Source organism: Anthonomus grandis, chromosome 10, assembly GCF_022605725.1.
Source record: "Anthonomus grandis grandis chromosome 10, icAntGran1.3, whole genome shotgun sequence".
In the NCBI taxonomy this organism is placed as follows: domain Eukaryota; kingdom Metazoa; phylum Arthropoda; class Insecta; order Coleoptera; family Curculionidae; genus Anthonomus; species Anthonomus grandis.
The window spans coordinates 13,069,238-13,094,471 of record NC_065555.1 but is presented as its reverse complement, the minus strand read 5'-3'; the positions used below and the strand labels follow the sequence as shown (position 1 = coordinate 13,094,471).

General features: G+C 32.1%; 2 protein-coding genes across 2 annotated transcripts in view; one reads left to right on the top strand and one right to left on the bottom strand.

Moving 5' to 3' along the window:
- Nucleotides 1-4: 4 nt before the first annotated feature.
- LOC126741248 (histone deacetylase complex subunit SAP30 homolog) lies at nt 5-13,507 on the bottom strand. The gene is made up of 3 exons (XM_050447627.1): nt 13,099-13,507; nt 4,891-5,103; nt 5-185 (listed from the first exon to the last, which is right to left on the bottom strand). Exons 1-3 carry the CDS (start codon nt 13,267-13,269, stop codon nt 57-59), a joined length of 513 nt encoding a protein of 170 aa, XP_050303584.1. The 5' UTR covers nt 13,270-13,507; the 3' UTR covers nt 5-56.
- A 4,615-nt stretch (nt 13,508-18,122) lies between these two features.
- The window catches only part of LOC126741093 (eukaryotic translation initiation factor 5B), a 48,077-nt gene continuing 40,965 nt past the window's right edge, over nt 18,123-25,234 (top strand). The window contains exons 1-8 of the mRNA XM_050447412.1: nt 18,123-18,344; nt 18,411-18,482; nt 19,937-20,099; nt 23,697-23,874; nt 23,975-24,228; nt 24,285-24,492; nt 24,551-24,828; nt 24,951-25,134. Of these exons, the coding sequence (XP_050303369.1) occupies nt 18,298-18,344; nt 18,411-18,482; nt 19,937-20,099; nt 23,697-23,874; nt 23,975-24,228; nt 24,285-24,492; nt 24,551-24,828; nt 24,951-25,134 (1,384 nt within the window). The 5' untranslated portion in view covers nt 18,123-18,297. The remainder of the gene's footprint in view (nt 18,345-18,410; nt 18,483-19,936; nt 20,100-23,696; nt 23,875-23,974; nt 24,229-24,284; nt 24,493-24,550; nt 24,829-24,950; nt 25,135-25,234) is intronic.

The following is a 25,234-nucleotide window of genomic DNA, read 5'->3' as shown; positions in this document are numbered from 1 at the left end:
CAAATTGTAATTATTTAAAATCGCATTTATTATATTAGCCTTAACTAAACAATATCTTAAGCGTTCTCTGTGGTTGTTCCGTTTTTCTGGTCTAATTTATTTGAGTTAGTTTTTACCGTATATATGAAATATGACAGCACATCCTTTTCCTTCACGGGGATGGTCCGGAAATGTTTAGTTAATACCTGCAAAAGAAGAGGAACTACGTAAATTATAATAATGTTTTAAAAATGCAGTAACGAAGTACAGGCATTCGAAAGATCTTTTTTATGAAAATATTTTACTTATTAATATGGATAGAGTAATAAGAAATAAAAGAATTTTTTACCAACTTATAGTAGCTGAAATATAATAATCAAAAAATTAATTTAAGTCCAATTAATTTTGTCCAATTTGATAATTCTTTGAAAAAATTTTGGAAAAAAGACTCGATTTATGACTAATTTGACTTTAATTTTGAATAAAATAACGTGACACAAGTTCATTTCTCTGATTATAAAAGGTTAATAAGGGCCTTTTGGGTAAGAAAATCACCGCGAAGATAAATGCTAAGTAAATTTATAATAAAATACAAAAATTATAAAATTTTTCCAGAAAATCCAACAAGTACAATACATTTTGTAACTCTAGCAAAAAAAAAGTTCCTATCAACTTTGCAAAGTTATTTTTTGATTATCTTTAGCATTCCTAGAAAGGCTTTTCCATAACCTTGTTAAGGTGTATGAAAATGATTTTTCAAAATTTGCTGTTTGATGGTGTGGAATTTGAAATATTTCAGTATTTCTTGTATAATCATAATTATGGAAGAATGACCTAAATTTATTAAAAAGATAAAGCGGTTTTTCGGTTTTAATAGTTATTATATAGGATGTTTTTGAAGTTGAGTCATTTATTTTAACTGCTTGCATGACTCATCAAAGGGAGTTGATATACCAAAAATCACCTGCATACTAAAAGAGATAGTAAAACTTAAAAATTTGAAAAAAGGAATTCTAATATTAACAAACACATTTTTTGATATTCTGGGCGAATGCCGTGTAAATTCTTACCGATTTTGTTTACTGCTCTTACTGTTTATCAAAAAATTTTAGTGTTTCTTGTATAATGATGGTTATGGAAGAATAACCTAAATTTATTAAAAAGATAAGACAGTCTTTCGGTTTTAATGGTATTATACAAGGTGTTCTCAAAGTTGAGCCATTTATTTTAAATGCTTGCATGACTCGTCAAAAGGAGTTGATATACCAAAAATCACCTATATAAGAATTGCATAATAAAAAAAGATAGTAAAACTTTAAAATTCTTGAGAAAAAATCTTATTATGTTAATAAACACAATTTTTGCTACTCTCGACAAATGCCGTGTAAATTCTTACCGTTTAAGCAAATTTTGTGTTATTACATACAGTGAGGGACAAAAGTATTGGCACACCATAATTTTATAAAGTAATTTATTAATGTTTACTATATTTATGTAACCCAATAATAACTATCTAACTAAAAACATATAAAAGATTTAGTACAATAATAATAATGAAAAATAAAACAGATTTCTTTAAGCATAACAAAAAAATAAAAATTACATTCTATTTAAAATGGACATAACTATTGGCACACCAAATAAAAATAAAATTTAATCCCAGTTCTAATATTTTGTAGGACCTCCTTTTCTTTTTATAATATGAGTGAGCCTCCTTTTCATTGACTGGACCAGCTTTTGCGTATAGGAAGGCTCAAAACTATTCCATTCTTGCAGCATAACACGTTTAAGCTCCTCGTTACTGGAAATATGGTGTTTCCTTATTCGTTTTCCTAGCTCACTCCAAAGATTTTCGATCGGGTTGTCATCTGAAGATTGAGGAGGTGTATTTAAAGTATGAGGGACATTAAACGCAATCCACTGCTTGACTATATAGGCTGTATGTTTCGGATCGTTGTCCTGTTGAAAGTAATAATCATTTGCCAAATTAAGTTTTTCCGCACTAGCTCTTAAGTTTTTTTTTAGAATATTTAAATATACATTTTTGTCCATAATACCATCTATAAAAACCAGATTTCCGACCCCTCCCGATGACATACAGCCCCACACTAGTACACTACCACCACCATGTTTCACAGTCTTATGCAGATTTTGTGCATCTAGTTCACGATTGGGCTTCCTCCACACAGAGTCACTTTCCCATCTGAATGAAAAATGTTGAATTTACTTTCATCAGAGAATATTACTTTGTCCCAAAATATATTATCTTGATGAAAGTGTGCATTCGCAAATTCAAGACGCTTTTTTTGGTTAACCTCATTAATAAATGGTTTATTCCAAGCTACTCTGGCACTATATCCAGCACTATGAAGAACTCTTCGTACTATTTTTGAGCTCACGTTGATGCTATCTTCTTCTGTCAATATAGCCGCGATTTCAGAAGCGCTAGTTTGAGGATTTTGCTTAATTTTATTCACAATTTTTCTTTCTTGCCTCTCCGTTAACTTTGGCGGACGTCCAGTTCTAGGCTTATTTTTGAAATTTTCTGCAGTTTCAAACCTTTTTAAGACACTACGCACAGTAAATCGACTTTTCTTCACAATTTGGGCAATCGGACAAAAAAAACGCTGAATACGATTTACCTTTTTTTCGCTGCTGTACAATTATTTTTTGCTCTGATTCCGTCGTTTCTTGGCCTTTGCGACCCATATTTGCAATGTATGCACTTAAAATAAGCACTAAACCTAAAGAAATATTTTACTTCATATAAATATTCTGTTAAAGAATGTAAAAAAATTGCTTGAAAATTCTCACATGCAAGGCACCTATTTTTAAACACTTTTGTAAACATGTGTGCCAATACTTTTGTCCATGGGATTTTTTATAGAATTTTAACATGGGTTCTTTTGTAAAGCCTTTATTTATTAAATTTGTATTAAATATTAAGAAACGAATGCTTAAATATACTTTAAATTAGAAAATATTTGAATGTAATAGGTCTAGTAGCTTAAGAGGATAGATACGAATTTTAATAAAAATCAATATGTGCCAATACTTTTGTCCCTCACTGTATATGGTTTTCAGTATGAATCTTTGGTTCGATCAGTTGTATCAGTCTTTTGGTAGTGCGTAATTTATTTGACTGATTATGTGCCGAAAAATGACTCATGATTACGAAAACAATGAACTAGTGGACATAAAACACACCTATGAAGAGAGCCAACAAAATGCAAGTTGTATGCGGTTTTCTTTACAGAAATCATCCGGCCCCACCTATGTTTGTAAATTTAGTGAGTAGACTTCGTGATACAAGGTATTTAAAAGAACAACGAGGAGGCCACGCTGCCTGAGCTACTCAACCTGAAATGTTATAAATTGAGGAAGACATTTTAGAAATGGTTGAAGATGACTCAACAATACGTACTAGAGCCATAGCAGCTCAAGTTGAAGTTTCTCATAAAGTGTGGAAAACAGTACGACAGAAACAGTATTCTTATAATTATCAACCGGTACAAGCGTTATAATCTGAAGATCATCCTAGAAGAGTTGTATTTTGCCAGTGGCTTTTAGAACAGTTCGGCAGATATGAATATTTTTTTAATAACATTAATGTGATGTACAGAAGAGGCCATATTTACATGAGATGGAGTATAAAAATTTTTCACAACAATCATGTTTTGGACACAATTTTAAATAATTTTTGGGCTTAACTTTCGTTTAACTGTAATCAGTTATGTAAGAAATGTTAGTTTATTTAGTATTTGGAAGTATCCCTTAAACAAAATCTACAAAAAAAATTCTGCGGAAATGCATTTTCTATTTTCCCACTTTAGAATAACTGAAATCAGTTATATAAGAAAATAAGGTTTATTTAGTATTTGGAAATCTCCATTAAACAAAAACTACCAAATGTTTCTAGGGAAGTGCATCGATCATTTACAATTTTCCGACTTTAGAATAACTGAAATCAGTTACATAAATAGATGTTTTTGATTAATTTTTAAGATATTTTTTTAAATATAAATATATGATAAAAACACTTTGCGGAAATGCATAATTTTTTTGCTAATAACTGATTTCAGTTCATTTAAACGAAAGTTTAGTCAGTTGGGTTGGGTGGGAGTGAGACATAATGAAGTCACTATGGGTTGTGTTGGATTTGAGTAAAAATAAATATTATATAAAACCCAATTCAACCAAATGACTTATGAAAAAAATTATGCATTTCCGCAGTGTTTTTATCATATATTTATATTTAAAAAATATCTTAAAAATAAATCAAAAACATCTATTCATGTAACTGATTTCAGTTATTTTAAAGTCGGAAAATCGTAAATGATCGATGCATTTCCGCAGAAAAATGTAATTTTCTCTTTAATAGTACATTTCAGCTTAACGAAATTTTAAACAATTTTTGTAAAAACAGTAGCCATTTACCGTAATGAAGATTTTTAAAAAATAATTTTCAATGATGACTGCAATCTTTCGTATTATGCAACTTTTATATAAGAGATTTTTTTTACAAGGTGTTAAAATAAATGACTCGACTTTGAAAACACTCTGTATGCTTCTTGTACTTTGTTATAGTAATTCAATATGAATGTCTCAAGTGAATTTAATTCTTCTGTATCAATTTTCCCAAAACAATGTTTTTTGAGTTGTGAAACTTTTTCACAAAGTTTTTTCTTTTAGCGGAGGTGCGATACATACACAAGAAAAATCACATTTTTGGCTGTTACATCTATAGGAGTTGAGGTAAGAGGTTGAAAATTGGTAAAAAACCTAATTAAAAATCTTGGAATAAATCGCACAAATATCAATTATTTACTAAAACATTCTACTTAGAGTTGCTACATTTCTCGATGAAAGTGAAAAAATTCTATACTGTGAAAGGAATTTAAGAGTACTTACTTCTGCTAGTTGTGCTTTATTTAACCCAGGCCGCGTCTGTATATTATAATATTTTTTATATCGTCGCAAAGTATTTACTGGCAAGCTATTGAAGTCGATGTCAGGCACTTCGGGCGTCTCGGGCTCACTTTCCTCGGAGTCCTTACGCCTCCTGCTTGTTCTGGCGGTTTGGATGATCATCTTGTGCAACTCGCAAATGTAGATATGACGAGCCTAAAACAAAATAAGTAACTAACGGATTATGTAGTGTTATCATTTACCTACACTAGATATTTGAGAAAGAATTGTGTGCGAAACCCATTATTAAATACTAATCCATTGGAATGTGTCGCTCGTCCGATATCAATATCAGAAATAGTTTACAGTAGTGCAGATGATTTTCAAGGCATTTTTAAGAAGGCTTTCCTGCTTAGGTGTTAAGTAGTACGTAAAGAATTTCGCGAGGAATTCCTACCATGGCCTGAGTGAGCTGTCAGTCTGTTAAAGGTTATACCATCAAATTGTTATTAAAAATGTTTTCAAGCTCCGATAGTGACAGTGATTCTATAAGTAATGGTGTAAAATGGTGGTTGCTTTTCAGAAAATGGGGTGTGCATCCATTGAACAAAGAACGTACTAAACTTGGTGAATTCTATACATTGTATCAATGTCTTAAAAGTTCTCCGGATAGGTTCTACGGATATTTGCGAATGTCTCAGTCGACATTTAGTTATATTCTACAGCTGCTAGAACCTAGAATTGAAAAGGTGTATACCAACATACATAAACAACCTGTTAGCGCAGAGGAAAGATTAGTAGTAACACTCAGGTGAAGACATTTTTTACATTTTTATTGAGTTAAACGAGACACAGACATGTCCTTTAAATTTGTACAGCTTGCTAAAGAGATTTCATCATTGTATAAAATTCATCTCCATCAAAATATGTGTTCTGCTGTTCCACAGGAATCTCTTGTGAGCGTAACGTTGATGGAATTGGCTCTGGTTGTAAACATTTATTTTTGCTGTTCCCATGACCATTTTTGTTGAACCTGAAGTCGAAAATGCAGTTTTTTGACATGAGGTAATAACGAAGTAAAGAAGGCCACGTTCTCATCTTTATTGAAATCTGATTCTTTTTTTTTTGTTTTTTTATTTCTAATTTCTCCGTTTCTAGTTCTAGCAATCCTTGTCCTATGGGCTCCTTAGGGACAAATCTTTTTCTGTACCTTAAATTTGTATGTGCAGATGATGTCGAAGGTGTAGCTTTTGTTGAAGCTGAAGTGTCTTGAACAGGTGAAGTTGAAGTTTCTGAAAAAGGTGTAAAAGTGGTTGCTAACATACTATCAGTTTCGTGTTGTGTGTCATCTTCAGTAATAGTATTGTTAGTTTCATCACTATGATCCTCAAAGTCCTGAGTTTCTGCATCTAAATTTCCAGTTGCCAGCCTTTTTTCAAAAACATCTTTAAGAAACAACAGGGTTTTGAAATATGGCCATGACACATCCTCTTCTGGTGCAGCATCTCCTGATCTCCGGGGTGGAAGTTTATCAAAATGCACTTTCCACGTCTTTTTAGCTGATTCAACTGCAAAAAACAAATATTTTACAGTTTACTTAAAACTATAATGTAAAAAGGCCCAAAAGAGGACTGTCTTTTAATTTTTATTTTCGGATAAATTATGAAAAAAAGTTATTTTAAATCTAACTGGCAGACAATATTCTTTTTTTAATTTGTTTCAGGTACTTAGCAAGTGGAAATTCTTTTAGAAATCTCGCATTTTCATTTCGATTGGGAGCCTCTACTATTGCGAGTATTGTACGAGAAATCACTGTTTTATTATGGGAAGTTTTGCAGCCTTTACATGTGAAGCAACCCACTGAAGAACAGTTCAAAGAAATTGCCAATGGTTTCTATTACAAATGGAATTTCCCACAATGTCTAGGTGCAATTGATGGTAAACATGTTCGAATCAAATGCCCAACTCGGTCAGGAACAATGTTTTACAACTAAAAGCAATATTTTTCAATTGTACTACAAGCAGTCAGTGATGCTAACTGTAAGTTTTTATTTATTGAAGTTGGGGCATATGGCAAACAAAGCGATGGAGGAACGTTTCGGAGCTCTAAACTGTATAAATTAATAGAAAAAGGCAAAGGCTGAACATACCTGCTGAAGCATACATTCCATGTTCAAATATGAAGGCGCCTTTTGTTTTGATAGACGATGAAGCGTACCCTTTGTTGAAGAATTTAATGAAGCCATGCTGTAGAAACCAATTAAATGAAGAAAATGAGCTATTTAACAAACTCGAGCACGAAAAACAATTGAATGTAGCTTTGGAATTATAACAATGAAATGGAGAATATTAACCAAAGCTATTGAAACTCATCCTGACACCGCTGATGCAATTATTAAGGCTATATGTATTCTCCACAATACTACAACTGACAAAGAACACATAATATTTAATGACTTTGCGGAGGACAGAATAAGTGGGGTACTGCAAGATGTCCAAGCAACAAGAAGAAACAATCGTTTGTGCCCAGCGACTTGTGCCTGATCCCATATTTCGGGTTTTCGATAAATAGCACTAATTAATTGTTCTTTGTCCATATTAAAAGAAATATTCCGCGTGTATTATTTATACTCAAAGTCTAAACGTCAGACCATTTCGCCGCCATGTGCTTCACAATGAGGGCCAATCACAAAGCTACTTTCAGGCAACTGCTTGACGAAAGAACAAATTATTTTGATTGCTTGGATCCGGCATGATGCACGTCCAGTTGCTTGGCGAGGTGCATTGTTCCAATATGTTTTTTGTCATAAATCTGTACTAGATTGATTTAACATAGCCGCGCGGCGAGGTGAACGGCGAGAGGCGCGGCGAGTTGAACTGCTCCACTATGTTTTTACACTTACATCAGAAACCAGTGCCAATGAACATTTTTTATAAATAAATGCTAAGAAATAAATCAAATGAATCTGAAATTTTTATAAATAATTTCAGTTCGCTGGATATATTACTTTTAACTGAATACTGGCTAAGACCCAATGAGCTCTGTTTAATAACAGACTATACATAGTTGCTCCTTACTGCAGAAAAGAGTTGGGTCATGGTGGCACTATGATTCTAGTAAATAACAATATTTTAAACATATTTAATATAGTGAAGAAATAGTCCATACTTGCAGTGGAGTCGTAGGTTAAGGTAAAATGAAAATCCTCCAGTCTCCGTCCACTTATTTATTAAACATTTAGTTAACTTAAAATTCCCTACATGTTTCCGACACAGTGGTGTATACAATAAATAAGTGGAGAAAGACTGAAGGATTTTCATTTTACATATATTTAATATAGCTACTTTTAAAAGTTAAGGTTTGATGAATATATTACTGAGGGTAAATTGGAATATTCTGTGGTTTACGTAAAAGCTCTTAACATTTATATTATATGTATTTATCATCCTCCCAGATGTAATATTGGGAAACTTCTTATAATCTTTGAAATATTTTTAACACTATTTCCAGTAGGAGCAAAGTTAATGGTTTATCACAGTCTTAATATTGATTATCTATCAGACTCGCATGAATCTTATAGCCTAGAAAAGCTACTGGCTTCTTTTAATATACAAATGGTTATTAAACTACCAACAAGGATCACATTAATTGATTACATCTGTTTAAATTTGGTCCTTGAGCTAAATTGTGTTGTCCAGGTTATTCCTTCTGGGTTGTCCACGAGTTAATTCTGGCTAGAGTTATAGCTTACCAAAAATAGAGAAAAAAAATTAAATACGGTAGAGTCTACAACGGTGCGAATTTTAGACGCTTTAGAAATGTACGCAATAATACTGACTGATTATCGTGCTCTTGTTCCTCTTAACCACTTTAGTGACTTTGTTTCAACAAGAGTTTGCCCATTAAAAAGATAAAAATAAAAGCTAAGAAACCCTGGATTACACATGGTCTTAAAACCTCATTAACTGATTTAAGATTTCTACACATTTTAAGAAAATATACCACCAATCTCTGGTTTCATACTTATTTTAATACATACAGAAGGATTTATAGAAAAACAATGTGAAACAATGTGGAAAGCAACTTTATTACGAAAATAGAATCCACAAAGCATGCAATAAAGCAAAGGAAAACTGGAGTATTATTAATGAACTAAGGGGTAATTCCTCAGTCAGGTGAATTTCCAATCAATCCAGATAATCTTAACTGCTCAGTAACAGCAAGATCCCAAAAATTAAATAAATCCTCAAATGGATCCCCTATCGAATACTCATACTGTCTCTGCACACCAATTGTTTTATTTAACACTTAGGTACTGATCTATATGAAATCAAGAAACTGTTGAATGAAATAAAAAATGTAAAAACCCTCTGGGATTGATGGACTGTCCATCAGAGTTTTGCAAAGTTTACCTGTTTAAGCTCTGGGCTCATTGGTTCATGCTATTAATGTCTCTTTTGATACTGTAATGTTTCCGAGTAATCCTAAGGTTTCTCTTGTGACACCTCTCTTTAAAGATGGCGAACCAAATGACCCCATTAATTACAGACCAATTTCACTTTTGGCCTGCCTGTCTAAGGTTATTGGTAATGGTAGCATTCCTAACTAAAAATAACATATTAAGTGAATGTCAATTTCGTTTTTAAGAGTGCACTAGCACAAGTGATGAAATATTTTCATTCCTGGAGAGATTATAGTTGAGCTTGAATGATCATCAGTTTGCTGCTGTGGTATTCTGTGAATTTTCTAAAGCCTTTGACTGTGTTGACCATGGAATACCGCTCGGTAAGCTTTTTAGATATGGGTTTAGACGAGTTGCTCCAGAATGGTTTAAATCTTTTTTGTCAGACAGAAAACAGTCTGTTTAGTCTAATAGCACTTTGTCTGAACTTTGTGTAGTGAGCTATGGGGTTCCTCAGGGTTCAGTTTTCAGTCCCAATTCATTTCTATTATATATAAATGTCCTGGCATCTCTCCAGATAAGAGGATTATTCACTATTTTTGCAGATGACACCACCATCTTATGGGCAGACAATAATAAAAGCACATTAACAAGAATAATTTGAATTCTGAATTTATTCATGGTTAAACAGTGGTGTGATGCTAATATATTGTCTGTCAAAACTGGCTAGAGGATGTTATGCTGTTAAGAGTGCTTTCAAATGAACTGGGATTGGAATCTGCAAAATCAGTCTATTTTTCTTTGCTTGAAAGTGTTTTTTTTTATTGAAAGATTGATAGCATTTTGGGGTTGCTGTAGTCAAGGACTTATTAACTCTGTTTTTGTTTTGCAAAAAAGAGCCATTAGATGTGTGTCATAAATCTCTACAGTACTCATGTAGACCCCTATTAAGAGATACTTACCTTGCGTTTATTGTTCAGTATGCTTGCCTAATATATAAAAAATATAAATCATATTATCTTGTAAATAATGTTTCCTCAAAATATTACAATACCAAACAAAACTGCAATATTTGAATGCCCATCCCAAAAAGTGAACTAACCATGGAATTCCCCTATATAGTTGAGCATAAAAAATTTTAACCACTTTCCACATTGCATCAAAGCCTTTAAAAGTCCTCCTTTAAAAATTCCTGAACTTCGACCTAATAAAGCCTGAAGATGGCGGAGAAATTCGTCGCATTCTCTATGAATCTGATTCAAACAGTTTTTCGGATGACAGCGAGGAGGAAGATGCCGTTATACCTGATTTTAGAGAGGAGCCAGAAGAAGATGAAATACGCGGCAATCAAAGCAATCTTAATTCTTTTATTGCACCAGAACAGATTCAGGATATCTTTCCATCTGATACAGATTCGGAAGATGACAATATACCATTGGCAGAAATACAGGCGATCAACAGAGATATGGTGGAAATTTTACCAGTGCCTACCAAATTAAGGGGTATGTGGTCAGGTAAGAAAGGCGCAATTGCGTACACCAAAACGAAATCTGGTTTTGCATTTACCTGGAAACAAAAACGAAGCAAAACATATAACATCGGGAACTGAAGCTTGGAAATTATGTTTCACTCAAGAAAATATCGATAAAATTACCCAATATAGTAATAACGAGATCCAAGTTCAAAGATTAAAATATTCAAATAAGAACGATGACCAAGATACTGAGCACCTGTTATTACGCCAGTAGGTAAGAGACCCTCTTGGACTAAGGATACAAACAGCATTGAACTCCAAGCACTTTTCGGGCTATTTTATTATGCCGGTGTTATGAAAATGGCCGGAGTTTTGACCAAGGAACTATTTGATAAAGACACAGGAATTCCAATATTCCGTGCTACCATGCCCGAGGCACGTTTCAGGTTTTTGATAAACTGTCTTCGCTTTGATGATAAGCAGTCCAGAGCTGAAAGAAAACAAACTGATAAGCTTGCAGCTTTCAGAGGAAAGGCAGCTTCAGGCAGCTTTCTTTTCTTCTTTTCACCTCGAGAGGTATTTGAGAGGTCAATCGTTAAAATGAAAAACCTATATACTCCTTCAGAATATATTACAATTGATGAACAATTGGTGGGTTTAGAGGGCGATGTCCTTTTAAAATGCACTTCCCTTCAAAGCCCAATAAATACAGAATCAAAATTGTGTTGTCCTATGATGCCAAAACAGATTTTGCACTTGATGCTGAAATTTATATAGGAAAAGGTTCCACACCAACTGATGTTCCTGTAGCTCAGTATTACTGTAATAAGGTAACCAGTTCTGTCCAAGGAACATTTAGGAACTTGACCATGGATAACTGGTTTACTTCTATTGAGACCGCAAAACATCTTTTGGAGAGGAAAATTACCATTGTTGGTACTGTGAGAAGAAATAAAAAAGGAATTCCTGAGTCGTTTTTGGAACTCAAAGAAAGGAATCAAAATTCTGCCATGTTTTGCTACAGTGGACATCTGACACTGTTATCATACTGTCCACCCAAGAGTGCTAAAAAAGCAGTAATTATGCTTTCGACAATGCATGAAAAATGTGATGAGCCATTTACAACCAAGTTACCAGAAATTATTCAATTTTATAATTCTACAAAAGGAGGAGTGGATACTTTAGACCAGTTGTGCCACACTTATTCTACTGGTAGAAAAACATGCCGCTGGCCATTATGTCTGTTTTATAATTTGTTGGATATTCTGGGATATAATTCAATAATTTTTTTGTGTGGCTCTGGTGAAGTTATTTCATTGACTTGTAATAATGCATTGTATGTATATTATTATTATTAATAAATACTACTACTACTACTACTAGAAGTGAATAAAGAAATTGTAAAGCACAGGAGAGAATACCTCAAGAAGCTTGCCCTTGACCTGGTCAGACCACACATGATGAGTCATTTGGAAGCTCCAACTTTGAGGCGCGAACTCGAACGTGAAACTATATGTAAGGTCCTCAAAATAACCACTTCAGAAGAAGTACCTACTAGGCTTACAACAACAGTGGGTAGGTGTGTGCTTTTTCCCAGAAGAGAGGATCAAAAATCGAGAGTAAGCTGTGCTGCATGCAAAAAGTTCGTGTGTTTGCAACATCAAAAAAAAATGTGCTCAGTGTGTGCCGCATGAACATTTTATTATGGATGTGCATTAAAAGTGTTCTTAGAGACTCGGTTTAAGTTATTATTTTTCTATAAGTGAATAAATTTTTCGTTTTTCTAAAATACAAAGTGTTTTACTTACCCCTGTGTAGCAGATGCAGAGTCGGAAATAAGTGTAGCATTCCAGGGTTAATGGAACTGCTTAAAAGCAAACATTTTTACAGCTTAACAGAGTTTTTTGAAGATAATTGGGAATAGGCCAATAGAATATAATTAGTTTTTAATAAAGATGTAAAGGTTAGATTTTTTTTGATGTTATATTTTATATTATTTTTGTGAAGTTAATCTAATAAAAATTTTAACTTGTTTCAGCTTGAATTTTAAATTAAGTTTTATGTTATTATTGTTTTTGCTTATTTTTCTTGCTTGTGTTTTTAAATGAAATTACAGGATGGCTTTACAACAAGTAGAATTATCTTTTTTTATGTCTTATTTTTATTACCTGCTTTGATTTAGTGTCAAACGATTTTTTTTTTAATATTTGTAATAAAGTAAAAAATTTGTTACAGAATGGAAAAGTTTCTTGACTTTCGCTGGGTGCTATATGTAGGATGTTAACAAATAGATATATTGAAAAAATAAACCCTATAGGAATCCTTTTGACTTACCTTTGTGTCTAACAACAAATTGAGTCTTCTCTGAGTGACAGTTTTTTGAATCCTCTTGCTATAAGAAGCATTTCCAGCAGCATTTGCACACCTTTCCCCATTATCAATTAAGCAACAAATTTGATCCGTAGGACCGCGAGAGTCTTCTTCTCCAGTGCTGAATCCATTCATTTTTAAAACTTGTTTTTGTATGTACCACAGGACAACTGTTATCTTTTAAAATAAAATTATTAATATCATATACATATACTTAAAGGACTAAATTACAACTATAGTATGGACTTATGTCCATTAAAGACTTATTACAATAATTGTAGACTTATTAAAAGGCTACTTTAAGCAAAAATTGAGCACACAAAGCAAAGAAAACAACCGGGACTTCAAACAAACAACAAACACTCTGTCGCCAAACGATCAAACAAACTAGAATATAGGAAACTCCATGTGTTAAAGAAAGAGCCATTCAAATGTGTTCGTCAAAATATTAAGTTGAAAAGAGATACCAGATGATCCTAAAATTGTTTATAATTAACTCGTTCCACAGCCATCACCTGGTCGCGGAGTTGCCATTAGTACAGATTAATCTGTAGACCTACGACTCACGTTTCGGAGATTAATAATCTGGTAAAACTATTTTGTAATTTAAGTGTCAAACCAAAGGTTCTCACCATAGGACAGATTTTATGTAAATAGATTTTCTGGGAAGATAACATATTGTGTCCATTTAGTGTAATTCGATTTCTTGACTTAGTTTTTATTTAATTAATGACTTTTGAAAATAGTCTTTCTTTTCTGGCAGTGAAAGCACGCTTAAAATAAAATTGCACAAATCTGGGGTTCACCAGTATAATCCTTTATCTGACTTAGTTTATAAAAAAACTCATCCATTTCATGGATTCTGTTAAGTCATCGAAAATATGCACTTTTCTCCACTGGTGATTAATTTTTTGTAGTAAATTGGTATTTTGTGGGTCAAAAACTTGTGGTAAAGATTTGATTACATGGTAAATGAATAGTCGCATTAATTTTTTTTAAGCCAATTTTATTAAGATGGTTTAATAGTCTTTATATTTAAGTTACTTAGGATCGGATCTGTAGAAGCAGCAGTTTAAGAATTACGAATGCTCTGAAGAACTCCAATACCCAAATACACGTTTATACTGAGAACGATGTGTGTATATTAGTCGGAACTTTGTCAATGTCCGTTCTATTTATGTAAATTAGCTCGCTTAGCTCCACAAGTTTTTGAAGAATCCATTCTAAAAGAAACAGAAATATTTCATTTCTTATTTGTTGAAAGCAATATATATTTATAAATCGTTAACTGAGATAATTTTAAAATATGGCATATTAGGGAGGATTATACAATAATGATGTATTTTAAAAACTCTACCTACAGAACATCTATTTACTGAACAGACTTCCAACATAAGAAATTTATATATTGTTAGAGCACATCTAAATAAAAACACACAAAATCAATCGCCGCCGCTGGGTTTTCTCAAAAGTACCCCATCGGCATTTTTGGAATCGGAGAGAAGAAATGCAGGGCTTGGGAGGGAGACCGGACACACTTGAACGACAGATGTTTTGGTTTGGCAGATTACGTACCAACCCGGGGGCGATTCGGTTGGGTTTTCGTAAAGACTTTAGACCTAGTATTAATTAATTAAAATTAAATTAAAATAAGAATTGTTTGCAACTTATTATAACCCGGCGTCTTTTGTAACATTCTAAGCATTATACGTGTTGATATAAGAGTCCGGTGTTTGATTTATTGGCTCTGACGAACATTTATTAAACCGGTGGCATAATTCTTATTATTAAAAAAAAAATTAGACTGTTTCTAACAATATATATAAAACATCAATTTGTTCATATTTTCATAGCCATGATATTATTAAAAACCAAATCATAATACACGAACAAGAACTAGAGCTAACATAAGCATACCAAATAATTTCAAGAGTATTAACCTAAAATTTTTAAATTAAAGAGAATAAAAAACAAACAAACCATTAGAAAAAAATGTAAAAAGATAGTGGACAACAATTTTTCTAGGAATTAATACACAATAATAATTAATTAATACCGCTTACGAAAACGTAGGTAATATAGTCTTTTTTTCATAGATGATTAGGCATTAATGGCTTAGGTATTTTACTATACAAATATTAAGTATTTTAATATTTTGTATAAGGTTATTAAATTTATCTGTATATTTAATAACAACAATGTAAGTGATCCTTCATTATCCTATTCCTCGCTGGGTATAAGAAGATGTTCTTTATAACTTGAACTGAAAAATAAAGCCAAAGAATTTGTGCTGGTCTAAGAATCTTGTGTGGATGAGTGTTACAAAAGTCCTAAAACTCTTTAACCCATTTGACCCTGAAACGGTCAATAGAAGGTCCCATAAGTCAAGAAAAAATCATGATTTTTTTTTCAATTTCCGGTCTTGGAAAAAACGGCGGTTCTTTTAAAAGGACGGTAGGATAAAGGGCTACTATTAGAAAAATAAGTAAAGATTTAAAAATATGTTTATATATCTTACAAAATGTTTAGCAAAATACTTAAAACTTAAACTTAAAAACTAATTTGTATGATAGTCCACAAAACAGTTTTTTGGGTGAAGACCAACTTCACATTTTTGGCACACAAAATTTGCTTTTTTGTGGCACACAGCACATTTCCGCTGACTCTCGGGATTTGTAACTAAATGATCTAGTCTATAGTAACGTGAGAATTGGAATGCAGTTTTTGGCAATTTCGAAGGTCCCCTCTTAGTTGTTTTCCTGTACGTTTCAAGCAGCTGTATCCCTAGGTCCCTTCTAAACTGAAGTTGGTCAAGAGTACCACCATTATTATTCCTATGGAGTTGCCACGAGTTTTGTGAGGCCATGTCTACACAGTGGGGAAATAACGGAAAATACCACTTTTTACCTCGTACTGAAAATCTATATTGGCTTATGTTTTGGTTACTACGGTCTACACCTCCCATATTTTCGTTGTATGCCTTGATCAATTGAGGCTGATCTATATAAACATGCTTTTTTCAGCCTGTGAAAATCGTTTCACCGTATTTACTGGCAAAACTGAACATGCATTGGTGGCTAAAGTAACAACGCTGTTGTCATTCCATTTGCATAATGCGATTTCATTATCGGCAACACCCCATTCAAATGTACCTTGTGTCTTTTTCTTCAGAACTGCCGCATTGCCAAATGGAGATTGTGGGATCCGGTTTTCACGTATAGTACCAGTTGCCTTGATGTTCCTCAATTTAAGCTCCTTTAGAAGTGACAAAGATGTGAAAAAATTGTCAAAAAATATGTGAAAGGGCTGGTAAGGCATTTTCTGTAAAACATCTGCATATTGGAGAACAACTGATGCTCCCAAACCCAGGTGTTTATATTTGTCCGGAATTGTTGTCGACGCACCTTGGTAGGGATCAAAATAAACAATGTATCCAAGGCGTAGGGTACCTACCCAAAATTTATACCGCCACCTTATAGGCTTGCCTCGAATAAATTGCTTACCGCTATATCTCCCAAAATACGGTATCATGGCCTCATCAAGGCTGTGATTCTCTTCAACTGGGGCATAATCAAATATTTTTTTATTTAAGCTCTTGAAAAGAGGACGCAGTTTAGAGTACTTGTCTTTTTTATCAAGGGAAGTATTATCACTGCAATGAAGATTACTCATTATGAATTGAAATCTATCTCTGGAAATAGCGGCTAATATAAGTTTATTCTGGGTATCGTTGCAATTTTGCCAATACATATGTCGCCTTGGAACAGTTGTATATCCACTGACAAGAAATACCCCTATGAAGCAGTACATAGTACATCTCGTCTGCAGTAACGTTACCGGGGCGGTTTTTTTGCTGTGCATAAAAATTGGTAAAATTGACAATTTCTCCTACCAAGTTCTCATCAAAGAACAGCTTGAAAATATTTCCAGGGGAACGATTGCTTTGTGCAGTTTGAACTGATTACCATTGCATAAACGTACAGTCTAAATCTTTATTGAGAGTATAGTCAAACGTCTTTATGTTTTTAGGTCGCCTTTCAACAAAAGTGGACAGTGGTAGATCGTCATCACTGTCCCAGTCGTCTTCACCTACGTCAAATTCAATTTCCGCCGGGGCCCTTAGTTGCACTTCGGGTAAATTATTTGGTACTACATCGTCTTCAGCCCCAGAATCTTCATCGGTATCGCAGTTTTCGTTGGCATTTTCAGGTGGAAAAAATGTAATACCTGTAGGAATGTCCGACGTAGAGTCATTCTCCAATTCTTCTAAGATTTCTGCCATGGTTAGTGGCTTTTTCCAATACCTGTAAAAAACCACATAGTAGTATATTATCCTACCGACCTTTTATAAGGGCTTGTTAAATTGAACGCTCCTGGATTGATCAAATACAAATTGGCTTAAAATAATGGAGGAAAGTAGGATGCTTCATTTTTGTACTTTTGTAATGAAATTTATAAATGATCAGTAATCTCCAATATCAATATAATTTTTCGTGTATAATAAATACCTGTACCCTACCCTATAATAATGTACCTAACGTTAATATTAGAGCAAATACCAAACTGACTATGCCCCTTCGTAAAGTGCTCTATTTCAACGCAGTTTTTTCCTATAACGCGGTATAAGAAAGGTTTAAGAAAATTCCCTATGAACTCTTGAACCTGGATTCAGCAAAATATAAAAGACAATAATAAATTAAGTTTTAAATTTAATTGTTTTATTTTTTTGTGCATGTATTTTTTTATGTAACACATGTGTATTTTAATATATTTCTAAGATCATAAAAGGATTATTTCTATATTTAAGCTTATATTTCTATTACATTTATATTTATGTATTATAATGAATATGAATATTATTATTATTAATTAATATTATCCCACGAAATCGATAATTCGTACATCTAGCAACACTGCTCTAACCCAAACCCATATGTCTTAATCAGCTGATTAATGACATTTGTTTGCTGACTTTACTTCACCATTTGCTGACTTGTCTGTTTTGTCGTCGCATGTCGGCAGCTCTGTCTGCTTTTCTTTTTAGTGGACGTATTTAACCAAGTGGAAAGTGATTTTATCAAAAAAAACTCCCAATATATCGGTTTTACTTATGATATACAACAAAAATACAATTAGCGAAAGTAAATTACGTACTTTATTAAGATGGGTAAGGCGAAAAAGCAACGCAAAGGAGCGAAAGGCGAGGAAAGGTTTGTGCTTCTTCATAAAATATGTTTGGATGGTTTTCCTTATTTCTGGGGATATTTTATTTTTAGCGACTCTGAAATGGAAGTAGATAATACTGAATTGATTGAAAAACCCACCACAAAAAAAACTAAGGCCCCAAAGTAAGTATATAGGTGTTTTTCAACTTTCTTTTTTTTAAGGTTAGGTTTTGCACCCAAACCTTCAGTCAGAAATCTTACTAAATTTGGATCTGGTTTGGCCTTTCACCTTTCTTGAGTTACAAAATCATTGAAGTTGAATTGGTATATAAGAACTAAAACTTTGAAAGGCTTCATTTCATAATAAATAAAACACCTTACTTTTAATCAGCATGTAATAAATTGAAAATAGCTGCCTGGTACTTTTACCTCTAGGTCATCATCAGGGCTTAAGACACTATAAAAAGATGCATTGGATTAGAACAGGAAGCATTTTAGAATTAGACAAACATGTTATTGATTAACATACACTTTTTTGCTTTATTATGGTCCATCAGGTAGAGGTTGACTTCCTTTTGTTTAGTACTTAAGAAACCATATGTTCTATTTTTTTTTTCAAATGGTGTCATTGCTTTGACAAGTAAGTTGATCTTAGGACTGTATTGATTTGTATATTTGTATCATGCCTTATGTTTTTTTGTCTCATTTTGTGACCTTTTGTTTTTTGTCATTTATTATGATTTATATTTTAATGATGTTTGTCTAATTTTAAAATGCTCCTTCATGCTCTAATTTAATGTATCTTTTTATAGTGTCTTGAGCCCTGATGATGGCCTACAACCGAAAGTGCAGGGCAGCAACTTTCAATTTATTATATGCTAAATACAAGTAGTTTGTTTTATTTATTAAGCAAACACAGCATACAACTTATTTATGCTTCATATTCCAAAAAGAATAATTAAGGATTTAGGTTCTACAGTTTATATTTCAGAAAATCTGAATTTTCAAGCATTTTTAAATATTGCGAATGAAAACCTTAAATGAATAGTGATGTAATTATGTAATAAACCACTTATAAACTTTACATATCCTATACAAATTTCAAGTACTTATTTCTATTGCAATAAATATATGACAAGAGTGGAAGAAGAAATTCTCTTAAACTATTTATTTTGTAGAACTGCTACAGATCACAAAGCTAGATGCTTGTCTAATATGCACTAGTTTTTTAATTAAAAATTTAAAACATACAATTTTTTACTATATTAAGGGTGCGGAATGTGGTCCAATAACAGTACTGAAAGAAGAGCAGAAACAAACAATATACAATCATATAACAGAAGACAACAGAAAGAAACAGAAACACTTATGTGAAAAGTGGTATTGGTACAATAACTAGATCTAAGTCTGCCAAGACTGCCTATGATATCTATAAAAAAAAATTAAAATAATATTTGATATCCCAATTACACCATTTAGTGTAATTGGGATATCAAATACACAAGTTATAATGGTTAATTCTATGAAATACAAGCCATTTGGTGAAAATATTAAATGTCTGTAGTAAATTATGCAAAAATGCCAAATCTAGATTTAACCCATTAATGCTTATTGTAATGCCCATCTTGTTGTTGTAGGGATAAGGAAGATGTAGAAAATGAACAGGCCAAACCAGCCATTAAAACAAAGAAATCAAACAAGAAGAAAGATAAGCAAGAAAGTGATTCTGAAGAGGATATTCCAATAGCTAAAACACAGAGTGCATTTGCTCTGCTTCAAGTGGAAGATAGTGAGGAAGATGTAAGTATAAATACCATACAAAAAAAAATTTAACTAGTGAAAATATGCATCATAGTTACAACAAAAACTGTTTTTAACAAAGTAAAATAAATGGCTCATTCGTACAATAAATTAAAGAATCCATAAATACAGCATTGAAGATAGAACGTTACTATCAATAATATTGATAAAAAAACACACAGAAAATGTTACTATGTTAATAGGATAGGTAGGAACATGGGAAGTAATAATTTTTCTGAATCGCTAATTAATGTTACTAATCAAGAAGTCAAAGCTCATAGGAAATTAAACATTAATCCATATATAGATAAATGAGAACCAAGCAACATTATTGTGTGGGTCTCAAAATAATCTGGTTAGTGGTAGAAATACTATCCATTTAACCAAAGATTTTTATATTCTATTTGGTAATATACCTACAAATTTTCAAGGTTTTTTTACAAGAAATAACCTACCTACACAACTATCTGTTTATTATCAGAACATCTGGGGTGTAAAAACTAAATTACCAGAGCTGAAGTTGAATATGTTAAATAATGATAGTGGTATAATTGCTCTTACTAAAACCTAATTGAATGAATTTAATACAAACCGAATAGTATTAGAGTGGACAGAAATGAAGCCTTCACAGGTAAAAAGCAAGCGGATTGTCTATTGATAGCTTTAAGTAAAAAATGTATCAAAGTAAGATGTGATATATTTGATAGTGAATTGGAGGTGCTATGTACTAAAATTAGTTTTAAAAGAGTGTCTATATATTGTACTTGTTTACTTTGTACCAGGTATAATGTATCAAACACTTCTTTCAGGTGGTAAGTGTTTAATTTTAGGTGATTTTAATCTTTGTGGCATTGTTTTGAATGTCCATTGTGCTCTATACAAAGCAATAATGCACCTAATGTTTTAAAAGTTTTATTAGATTTAATTATAGTTACCCCCCATTTTAAGGGGTACATAGTATTAATTAGTGATGATCCATTGTTGCCTGTGGATTGGTATCATCCACAGTTTATCTCACTCTTGAGGGTAATCTCAGTTATAGGCATGAATTATGAAAACTAATAAGAAACATCAAATACAAGCATTTCAAAAAGGCCAACTTATATCAAATGTATACATAATTCAATGGCCAAGTCTATATGAGTATAGTAATGTTGATGAATCTGTAAATGGGTTTTACCATATGTTACATAAAATTATTACAGGATGTGTTTCAGTAACATCTCAAATTGGTGGTGTTTTCTGTATGGTATAATGCTAAAATTAATAAAATGATCAAAGACAAAGAAAGATTATTTAATAAATTTAAAAACATTTTCAATGTTGGTGCAATAAATATGAAGAAATCAGGCAAAATATAAAAACAGAAATAAAAAGGACATATAGTGAATATTAGAAAAGGGTTAAATTAAGTCTATATATTATATTAATATCATATGGAGTGTATGTGGAGATTTATTGGCGGAGCCTCTTCATTACATATTTAACATCAGTCTAAAAACTTCAGCCTATTCTATAAACAAGAAAGTAATGTTATTCTGTTATTTAAAAAAGGTGCGAAACTTGATGTAGGTAACTATAGATCTGTTATTATTTTAAATGTAGTTTCTAAACAGTTTGAGATGGCATTATTTGATAGATTGTATGAAGAAGTTATGTTAATATATCTGAATACCAGCATGGGTTTCTGACAAATAAATCTACATTAACCAATCTAATAACAGTTGTTCAGTTTGTTCACAAAGCACTTTTATGAAAAAAAACAAGTTGATGTAATATATACAGATATGGAAAGGGCATTTGATAAGGTTAGACATAGTTTTAAAAACTATACATATATTGATTGAACTTGTCAAACCTTATTTGTTAAATATGGAACAGTATGATCCAGATCTGATATTTTGCTTGTTCCTCTGAAGTCCACCAAGGCTCCAATTTAGGACTTCTGTTATTTTTCAATTGTATTAATATGATATGTGTTTGCTAATTAGTAATATAGATGATTGCATTTGTTTACAAAGTAATTTGAATATTGTGGTGGACTGGTGTAACATAAATTGCTTTAATTTCAATATTAAACAGTGTTGTGCAATGTCTTTTGTTCTATAAATATAAATAATAAATTTTAATAAAAGGGATTTTATATCATATATTTATAGCATTAATGGTATACAGCTTGTGAGTTTAAAAAAAGAAGGAGACTTGGGTTTGATAATCGACTATATGTCTATGGTCTTGACAGACTACATTGTTAGTATGGCAAGTAAGAGCCATAAAACAATGGAATGGGCTTCATCATTAGATCTACCCAAAGTTTTAATGTAAAGTATTGTCTGAAACTTTTTGATAGTTTGATATTACCAAGAATAGAATACAGTAGTATCACATGATCTTAATATGAAGTATACATTAAAACTATACAACGCGCACAACATACATTTTTGAAATTAATGTTTTATAAAAAATTTGGATATTATCCACAGTAAGGTATAACCAACATTTACTTTTGAAGAAATTTGATAAATTACCCTTACAAAACCAGGGGACTAAAACTTGTCTTAACAAATAAACTTAAGTCAATAACTATTAACAAATAAAATTATTTTTTTTACACAACTTCTTTAGTCCTTCCTTTCTTTGTAAATAATGGAAATACAAAATAAAAAATATAAAATTCCATCTGGAATTTCCCAAAACAATATTTATAAGAATTCACCAGTTTATAAATTGTGTAAATATTTTAATTCTTTTGCAAGTGATTTAGACTTGGATATGATTAGTTTGAATACCTTTGTAAAAACAATTACTTCCCAGAACCAGACCCAATAGATAGTGGAATTAGAATATATTTGACTCTTATTAGCTTATGTACTTTTGTTTTTATTAATATTGTAGGGTTAACCTCATGTTCACAAAAATCTTGGCTAAAATTATCTGACACTTATTCTTACATTACACAGACCTCAGATAACTCTCTTTTACAAGACAAAAATACTATTAAATAAGTAATGTGTGCATACACCTCAGAAACACTAACCATATATAGCACTAGCACCATACACTAGCTTAATATATGATTAAAATTCAATTAAAGAAACCTAAACATTTCTCCGCGTTTCAAAACCAAATTCTCCTGCTACCACCTTAAGACCATAATAATTTGCTGATTCTTTTCGATACAACTGTGTGATTTGACTTTCAAATTTTAGATTATTGTCAATAAATAAACCTAAGAATTGATTTTCGTCCAAGAATGTGATTTTCCAAAAACACATCATATAAATTGCATTTAAAATCACATTATTTCTTGATTTCAACAATAGCTCTGTTAACTGTGGTATTTATATTATGTGGTTTTTTATTAAAAGGTCAATATTTTCTGAAATTTAGTTTACAATTTTAAGCTTAATTGTCATTAAAATCAAGATAAAAGACCTTATTTAGGGGTAAAAAATTTATAATGCAACATTTTCCTTTTCATACCGTTTTGATGACAATACCAACAAAAAATGACGAAAACAATAATATGGAAACAATATATTTTAAAAAACAATAATTCTGTTAATTAATATTAATTTAGAACAATATATAATTTAGGCTGTTCAGAGTGACAATGAGAGTGAAAAAGAAGAAATTGAAACAGCTCCCAAAAACAAAAAGATTAAGCCCGAACCACAACAGGGTGGCAAAAAAGGAAAGAAAAGCAAGAGGAAGAAAGACGAAGATGATGATGAATTAGAAAGAGCTTTGGCCGAGCTAGAAATGGAATATTCAGGTAAATTTTATCTGGAAGACAAGTACTGAATCCCAAAGAAAAGTGTTTGAAATTTTTAATCAAACCTTATTATGAAGCTATCAATATTTTATATTTGTAGGAGTTAAAAAAGATGAGACTCCTATTGCTCAACAAGAAGAACAAGAAGCTAAACCAGCGGGCAAAAAAGGAAAAAAGAAGGGTAGAGATCAAGAGGTGGAAGAAGTTGAGGAAAAGGCAAATGAGGATGAGCCAACTGATGGCGGAACTATGAAAACTGCCGCTCAAAAGAAGAAGGAGAAGAAAGAAAGAGAGAAGCAAAAAAAACTATCTGCCAAAACTATTCAGAAAGAAGACTCTGAAGAAAAAACGGAGGTTTGCTTAAAAATAAATATTCCCAAAGGAGAAACGTTAAATTAATATGTTTATAGATTTCCGAGCAGAATAAAGATCCAGAAGAGGTAAGAGAACCATCAGAAGAAAAGGAAAGTAGTAAAAAGAAGAAAAAGAAAGGAAAAGACAAAGTGGGAGATGAAAAAGACAAGGAAGATGACGGAGAAGCGATTGATGAAAGTGCGACAGGCAAAAAGAAAAAGGGAGCAAAGGAGAAAGAAGATAAGGATGCCAAGAATAAAAAAGGTTACTATTGCCATTACATTTTTAAATAATTATAATAATTTATTGACATCTATTGCAGGTCCGGCCAAGAAAACTATTGCAGCTATGCAAGAAGCTTTAAAGAAAATCAAGGAGGAAGAAGAAAGAATAAAACGTGAAGAGGAGGAGAGACTGAAAAGAGAAGAGGAGGCTGAAAATGCAAGATTAGAAGCCCTTAGGTTAGAACAAGAAAAGAAGGAAAAGAAAAAACAAAAAGAGAAGGAACGCAAGGAAAGACTTAAGGCGGAGGGTAAATTATTGACTGCTAAGCAGAAGGCTGATCGGGCAAGAGCTCAAGTGTTAATCGATAGCTTAAAGGTAATTGTTTAAAAATTTTATCTAATAAAACACCTAGAATATCTTCGTTTCTTGTTTAAAACAAACTTGAATGCTTTTTTCCTGGATAAGAGGATGGATTATATCAACATATTTAATTTAAGGCACAAGGTGTTGAATTACCGGATGTAGGAGAAAAAAGACCAGCCAGGCTCGGAACCAGGATAAGACCAAACAAACAAAAAAAGGAACAAGCCGGACATGAGGTGAAAGATGAGCAAAAAGCAGTGGATTCTCAGCCTGGAGATGCACAGGAAGTCCCTACCAAAGAGGATGTAAAAAGCGAAGGTAATCATTTTTTTAAAATTATCTTTAGTACCTTAAGATTTATATAAGTTAACATAAAATAACTTAAAAGCAGGAATGTTTAGAAAAAAAATAACATAAA

Coding starts and splice junctions, on each gene's coding strand:
- LOC126741248 (XM_050447627.1), bottom strand. CDS start 13,269: ATGAATGGATTCAGCACTGGAGAAGAAGACTCTCGCGGTCCTACGGAT. Junction 5,104..13,098: donor ATTTGTTGTTAGACACAAAG/GTAAGTCAAAAG, acceptor ATTTTGTTTTAG/GCTCGTCATATCTACATTTG. Junction 186..4,890: donor ATAAAGCACAACTAGCAGAA/GTAAGTACTCTT, acceptor CTTCTTTTGCAG/GTATTAACTAAACATTTCCG.